At 39.5% G+C, this 7,661-nt stretch overlaps 1 protein-coding gene across 1 annotated transcript; it reads right to left on the bottom strand.

Annotated features, from left to right (window-relative positions):
* Positions 1-872: 872 nt before the first annotated feature.
* On the bottom strand, positions 873-7,445 carry MED21 (mediator complex subunit 21). Its single transcript, XM_086757085.1, has 4 exons — positions 7,392-7,445; positions 6,980-7,094; positions 4,802-4,902; positions 873-2,104 (listed from the first exon to the last, which is right to left on the bottom strand). The coding sequence occupies exons 1-4, from the start codon at positions 7,431-7,433 to the stop codon at positions 1,928-1,930; spliced, it is 435 nt and encodes a 144-aa protein (XP_086613211.1). The 5' UTR covers positions 7,434-7,445; the 3' UTR covers positions 873-1,927.
* Positions 7,446-7,661: the final 216 nt, after the last annotated feature.

Genomic DNA, 7,661 nt, shown 5'->3' with positions numbered 1-7,661 from the left:
TCTTGCTCCATTTATTCTCCTCTCAACCAGTTTCCTTTTACAGCCCTCTCACATGTAACCCAATACATTTGTTAGCAGCTGTTACATAGGGATCCCCCCATCCTTTAGTATTAAAAGTTTGGAGTTAATTAAGATTTCTCAGGGAGCACACAATGCCTCCTCTCACCTTTTTTTTTTTTTTTTTTACTGAAAGTTGGGGTGCTAAATTGTACAGACAGAGTAATCCTGCACACCCTGCAATTCTTGCATGACAACCCCCCCCAAGGAAATCACTACCATTACACATCGTCTTTTAAACAGAGATGTTTAAACCTCAAGAGTAGTGGCTGGACAAATCGGTACATCTGTGGTAGAGAGGAAAGGAATCCACATTTCCAAGCCCGCATCTAATGCTCTGTCCATTAGACAGCTATAGCAAATTGTTGGGTTTTTTCCCCTTCTGTGTGTCAAGAGTCCAACAAAAAGATACACAAGCCTACCAACTGAGCTGCAGACTGTAAAAGAGCAGATAAAGATTTACAACAGCTGGTCCAGCCACACAACATGCAAGAACTAGTGGAGTCCCACACCTTGTAGTACTACTCACTCACCAAAACATGACATTATTTCTCAAAGGAAAAAAAGCAATTTCGGCTCTCTTGCTTTATTGTGTGACGTGTAACTTTCAAGTTAATGACAGCACGTCCAATATATAGTAGGTAGTTTGATCAGGAAATGAGCAGGTATGTGACAACAAACAGCATCCTACAATAATGCAAGGATGCTAACTCAGAAATACAGAAAATGACTAACAGTTCAACACCAACCTTATGCATTGAACCTTACATTATCTGGTAGTTTTTTCTTTTTTTTTTTCCAAATATAAAGAGAGATGCTGGTATTTCTAGAATCCTAAGATGAGGTGCAACAATTTATTCAGTGTGTGAAGATAAAAACTGCTCTAGAGCATGTTGGGGATGACAGGCCTCTTGCTACTTATGATCAGAGCATTCAGGTGGCAGCCACTGCTTACACTGAAAAGCAACATTACGTAGTAAGTTATTTTCAGTTTCCTCATTGCTAATTTCTTCCCAGTTATCCAATGCTGCTTCATTACTGTCTGTTTTAGAGGTATTCACCAGTTGCCACAAGAACATAGAACATCAGCAGAAGCAGAGAAACAGCAAGAACAAGCAAGAGTAAGTGTCTCATTGGCAATAATGGAGTCAAAGACCCATCTGTGAAGTACAAACAGAAATAAATGCCAATACCAGATACTTGCAGATATTTTGTTTAAAGTGAGATGTCAGTGGCAAGAACACTTCCTTTGCAAACATTAGAGTTTACTTATCCCTTTACTTGCTCTGTAAAGAGTGGTAAACCAGGCATGTAGTAATACAAGTATTTGATTATAATTTCTGTTAATTAAAAGAGATGGCAACCACTGTATTCACATCATTGTCTAGCACTGTCTCCATGGAACTCCAGCAAATTTAAGTGTGTCTGTGTTGGAGCCTTACCAAAAAATACACCAAAGAACATTAAATTTTGAAAGCAGGAGCCAGTGAATTACACAAATACTTTTAATATATTTTCCTTCTGAATTCCCTTTAGGGACTAAGGCTTGTGCAATGAAGATAACAAATCAGACTGAAGTCAAACATATTTATGAACAGAAATCAGAGCTCAGAAAACAGTATTTTAAGTCAAGGAAACATATATTAATAGACATAATACCAGAACAGAACCACTGATTCTACCATAGAACTGCTTCTCATACAAAGCCTACAGCTTGAGCTTTGATAAAAGATGTTGTTACCGAAGATCGGAGCACTCCAGAGTCCCACAAGAGCCGGGCTGGGTGTTACAGCCCTCTGTGGACAGAAGGCTGTGTTTTCAACACGACTTTCCGCAGCTGGGTTTTGTCGGGGCGTGCTGCCCTCTGGTGCTACGAGTCCGGCAGGAGCTGGCTATGCGTACCGCTTCGCGTCTTCAGCTGCGACTGGGCGATATCTGCTAGGGCACTCTGTATCTTTTCCAGCAGCATATCCCCACGATAAACTACCTCTTCCAGACGGGCAGCTGCTTCATGGTTTTCTTCTTCTAATCGACACAGACTAGCAGCCTTTAAAATAAAAGGGAGAAAAGTAAGGATCTGCAAATACAATATAAAATTGACTGCTACTAAAGGATGGTGACGGAACAGTTAAGTGCTCCTGAGAAATGAGAGATTCTCTTTTAGCCCCCGAATTACATATTAGCAACTTCAAAGCAACTCATTATAGATAGCAGTCTAAAACACAGTGCATGTCCACATGGAGTAAACACAAGAAAACTCCAGAGATGTTCACTTCTTTTCTACTATGACACTCAGCTCAGTACAGCTTTCCTTGATAAGAAGTATTCATCCCCCTCCCCACTCCCTTACTGAAAGGTGCTCAGTAAGATGTAGGCGTAACTTATTTGAACCTTCCTGTTAAATAGCATATTTCAGATGAAATGGTATTATTTCACCATTTTTTCCCAGTATTTTGTTTCAGAACCAAACTGCTTTTCAGTTAGACAAAGTTTAGTGAAATAAAACATTTGAACTTCGAAAGTCAGATAATGTATTTACCACATTTAAAACAACTAAACTTGTAAAACAGAAAAAAAAACCCAAAACAAAATAATTCCAAATGAATACTTTTAAAAAGCAATTGCCCAGGTCTATATATAGGTCCTTAAGAAGTCATGCTTGAACTAACTGGCAAATTCTATCCACATGTTGATCTTCTGTTCTGCAACACCAATGTCTTTAATGAAGGTTAATATTTGCATGAAGGACTTGATAGGTCTTGCAGGAAGGGTCAGAGAAGGAAGATGAGAAAAGGTAAGAGTATGAAGTTTACAATCCAGCTCAGTACTTCAGTTTCAGTTGCTAAATAGTTGACTGCTGGTAAGCCACATATCTGAATGGAATATGTAGTACTAACTTCACGACAAGGGAACTCAAAAGGGATGAGTAAAATATGTTGGGCATCAGTATAGCAGACCCTTTCAGCATTTAAAACAAGCCTCAGATTTGCAACATATACCAAGACAACCTTAGTATTTAAAAAAAAAGAAAAAAAGAAAAAAAAAGAAAATAGCTCAGCCTAAGTACATAAGATACTTGGCTAATAGCTATCTACCAGTTCTCAACAAAAATTATACTGCATATTTTAGAGTATTTCAAGCACCTTCAAAACAATCTTTTTAAAGAATATCAGAATATCTATCTTTAATACTACATCAAATTAAACAACAGAAAATAAAAATTAAAACTAGAATCAGTAAGTGATAAAACCCAAACTAACATCTCAAAACTACACCAAACAGAAAAGATCAGAAGATCTTGTGAAATGAGATTCTGCATTAACAAAGCAAGAAACCGTTAGAATATCACATCTAAGGAAAGCATGTCCAGGCTGGACAACCAACTCCTCTTTGTAAAGCACCCTGCTTTCCCTGCATCAGGTGTCACTATGATTAGACTCTGCTCAATGGTGGAAGAAGCCTGTAATTTGTCTGCAGCAAGAGAGCTGTCTTCAGCTATTAAATGCACAGTTATATGAAATTATGCTGGTGTTAATGGGCTCAATCAGTATGTTCAGTAGCTACTGTAACTAGCAACATTTCCAAATTTAACCTGCTCTGTTTAAAACCAAATGCAATGTCACTGTCAATTCATTTGTATTTGGCCCAGCAGGCACCTCTTGTATTAGCCTTTTGTAAAATGCCTTTGAGTAGTCACAGATTATCAACCAAGGTGTAAAAACTCCAGGTGACCTTAAAGCAGTTCCAGGGGTCTCAGAGAAACAGCATTCTTTATTGTTGTTCCATTCTAAAAAGAAAACACTTGATGCAAATCTAGAAGTCAGAGTCAAAAAGAAAAAAAAAAAATGCTGTTTAATAGGCAAGAGCTTTAAAAATAACAGAGGGGGGGAAAAAAAAAAACAAACCCAAATCCAAACCAAACAAACCCAAAAGCCACAACACAGTAGTGTTCTTTGAATTGTGGGTCAACAGCATTTTTTGGAAGTTAGAAACAGCTGAGTATTACGAAAGGGTTCACAAACTGTTGGCAGCAGTTCAGCTCCTGTAGCACTGGGAATGTACATCATGACACTGGCTACACCTGTTAAGAGCTGCCTGGCCAGTAGCTGCTTTCTGATCCCAAGCTCTTCCTAGAGTATCTACATCTAAAGAGAGAAGGAGCAAGAAATAAATGTACCAAGTTTGGCTGGTCCAAAGAAGGACATCCTACTACTGAAAACCAAAGAAACCGTTTTGTGACAGAGCTGGAGAACTTAAAGGATACCATAAAAGCCCTTTAACAACCAGAAACGCTGTGGAATTACAAAAGGCTTCAGGAAAGTGTTGGCTCTGTAGCTACAAAAGAAAATGTACTCCTAATCAGTGAGAGAATATGAAAGATTATCCAAGAAAAAAAAAAAAAAAAAACCACAACAAAACCCCCACCACACATCAGTACTGTTGCATTTGTTGTATTAATATTTGAAATATTTGTGGAAAAATAAAGGGAAATAGCAGTTTCCAGTACTGTGGTGATATGATCAAAGTTTTTTGGAAAAAATTCTAACTTACTTTGTAAGTGCAAGACGCAAGTTCAGTATTTCCACTAAGCCTACACAGTACTCAAGCTACTCTCATGAAAGATTCAGGCTTATATGAAAACCATTCTTCCAAGATTACATGGCCTAGAGGGTAAAAATGTTTTTAAAAAAAAAGAAAGAAATTTTCCTTCAGTTATGTCTTGATTAAGAACACTCTTACCCACCTGCAAAGCTGCTGTCGATTCTTCACTAGGCAGAGAATCTATTAAAACATCAATATCTTTCGCAGTTCGTGCAATCAGTGCCGCAAACAGTTGGGCGTACTCTTTAAAAAAAAAAAAAAAAAAAAAAAAAAGAAAAGTCAGCCCACTCAGTACATTATTAGAAATAAGCACAATTCTTCATTTACAGCACAGGTAATACTAAAGACTTGAAGCATCCAGGTTTAAAAATTCTCCTACATGAAGTAAACAACAATATCACAACTGATAAGAACTCAACCATATTAGAAGATAAAAGTAGTTTGATTCCAAACCTAGATTAAACAAGGTAACCGGTTATACAAAGGGCTGGGCTTTGTACAAATGAGGAGATAGCTAGAAGTCCACCACAGTTAGACAGTTAAGAAATTACTAATATCAGTATTAAGAGTCCTAGTTACTATATTAAGTATTGAGAAGTAGCTAAAAACTCATTTAACTTTTCAATTCTTGCCTTTAAATACGCCACTAGACAAAAGAAGAGCACTGGAAACAGCGTAAAGATCGTGATTCAAATAGATGGATCATTCACATTTAGCAACAGATCATTAGCAAAAGAATTTGAGTTTATTTAATTTAGAAAAAGAATTCCTATCCAGCCACAGAAAAAGTTAAATTGCTCTGAGAAATGGAACAGGACTGGAAGTTTTTAATAGACCTTAATTTGACTGCTGTATCACTGAAAGAACTCCATGGACTTTTAATAAGATGCACCATAAGCCAGAAACGAAACCTTTCCATATGAAATTCCCTCATGCAATTTGAATTAAGTTCATTACTACCACCAAAATACTGAAATAGCCTTTTCCATTTATAACTTAAGATCTTATACATTTGTTTATGTTGACTAGTTTGTGAAAGATTCATAGAAGCAGGAAAGAAAATACTTTCTAATGACAAAAATCTACAGCAAAGATTGACATTCTCAAAGGTACACTTGACTTCAACTTAAATAAAAAAACAAAACAACAAAACCAACATATCCATTTAAAGCTTACTCAGGGTCACTACAGGGTTTACTTATAAAGAGTCTTAAGGCCTCCTTATTAGGACTTGAAGTATCTAAAGACACATAATCAGTAGTTTCATTTTGCCTTATCTAACCTGGCTGTATGATTTTACTGAAGTCCCTATAGTTAGAATTTTAGGAAAAAAAAACAAATCAAAAGAGAAGTCAGTCATGAGCTACCATTTTAAGACCTTAACAAAGCCTCTAGCTCCTGGCAGCACAGGGATGCCACCACCTGGGACAACAGCAGGTAAGATGAGGAAGAAAATGAGCCTTTCAGCTGGCTCTTGCAACTAATTCCAGTATCAGAGAGCAAACCACCATAGACCAATGAACTAGTATTCAACTGTCCTAGAAAGTGCATCGCTGCACTCCAAAGCAGTCTCCTCTGATATCCTAATAGCCAAACCTGATCTGGTACAAGATACAGATGAAATTTTCTTGAGAGAGGGAAAAAAAAAAAAAGGGAAAAAAAGAAAAGAAGAAAAAATATTCAGGATTAGAATAATACAGTTATTTAAGTGCTAGCTTGAAATTCTCAAGTCAGAGAGAACTTCTAGTTTGCTTGCCAATTTCAGTGTCTTACATCAGCTTCTCATCTCAGGAAAAAAAAAAAATACAAACAAAGCAGCCAACAACAAAAGCACAAATGCCACTGGAGAGATTCAACATGGCATTATTCCTTAATTAATTACATAACTAGGTGATACATGGAGAAACACAAATAATTAAAAGTTTATGATATGGAGAATTTTAAACTTACACATTATTTCATAAAACTAAGAGTAATTCTTTCCAGAAAAACTTCTTGGAAGTAACGGACAACTCGCTAACCATCTCCTGCATCAGTCCTATTAAAGTGGTTTATATCTGTAGAACTGCTGTATCCAGGCAAAGAAACCAGCACAAGAAATCCATTATAATGCTTCCTTAACATGTTAAATTATATTCATGTTACCACAATCTTACACAGCAAGTGCAGCTGACATCAATTTATGACTTGACTTCAACCACTCCTCCAGTTAGTGGTGGAATTGTATGCTGAGCATGAAATAGAGTACAGATTTTGTATTACAGATCATACTATAGCAAAACACATTCACATGCGAGGAAATGCAAGAAGACAGACTTGCCCTCTGTCGGATTAGCAGGCTGATCTTTGTTTATCGCTGTCTGAATATTGCTGAAAGAGGCTGGGGGGCCACACTGCTGCAACACTCCAATAGCATTACAGAACTGGTCTGCGAGCTGCAAGCAGTAAAGAGACCGTTAAATTACTTCACCACTAAAGCTATTTCAGTGTTATTCCGCATCCCAGCGCACGCCACGCAGTAGCCCACCCCGGCGCAGGTGGCAGCACGGCCCCACAGCGATACACCCCCCCGGCCCCATCCCGGGGGCTGCCAGCGGGGAGAGGCATCGCTTCCCCAGCGACGGCAGAGGCCGTGGGGACAGGAGGGACACGACTCGGCGCCAGCCTCTCCTTCTCGCCAGTGAGAAGAAGGACGAGCGACAGAGAGGGGAAGAGAGCAGCGCCCGCCTCACCGAGTTCACTGCATCCTGCAGCTGCGTTAGCCGATCCGCCATGGCGCCGCCAGCGCCCCCCTAACCGTCACCAGCACGGCCAATAGGGCGCAAGGATATTGGGTGGGCGAGGCGTGGCGCCGGCCACCTTCCGGTGGAGCAGGGCGGGCCTGGCGCGCTCCCTGCAGGCCGGGAGGAGGCGCGGTCCCGGCTCGGGTCCGGCGGTGGGGCGGGGGAGGGGGGTCAGACCCCTTCCTCCGCACCCGCGAGCGCCGGGTACAACGCCGGCCT

This window comes from Chlamydotis macqueenii, chromosome 1, assembly GCF_036417535.1.
Source record: "Chlamydotis macqueenii isolate bChlMac1 chromosome 1, bChlMac1.mat, whole genome shotgun sequence".
In the NCBI taxonomy this organism is placed as follows: Eukaryota; Metazoa; Chordata; class Aves; order Otidiformes; family Otididae; genus Chlamydotis; species Chlamydotis macqueenii.
The sequence above is the reverse complement of the archived record's forward strand: the minus strand, read 5'-3'. Positions and strand labels throughout refer to the sequence as shown.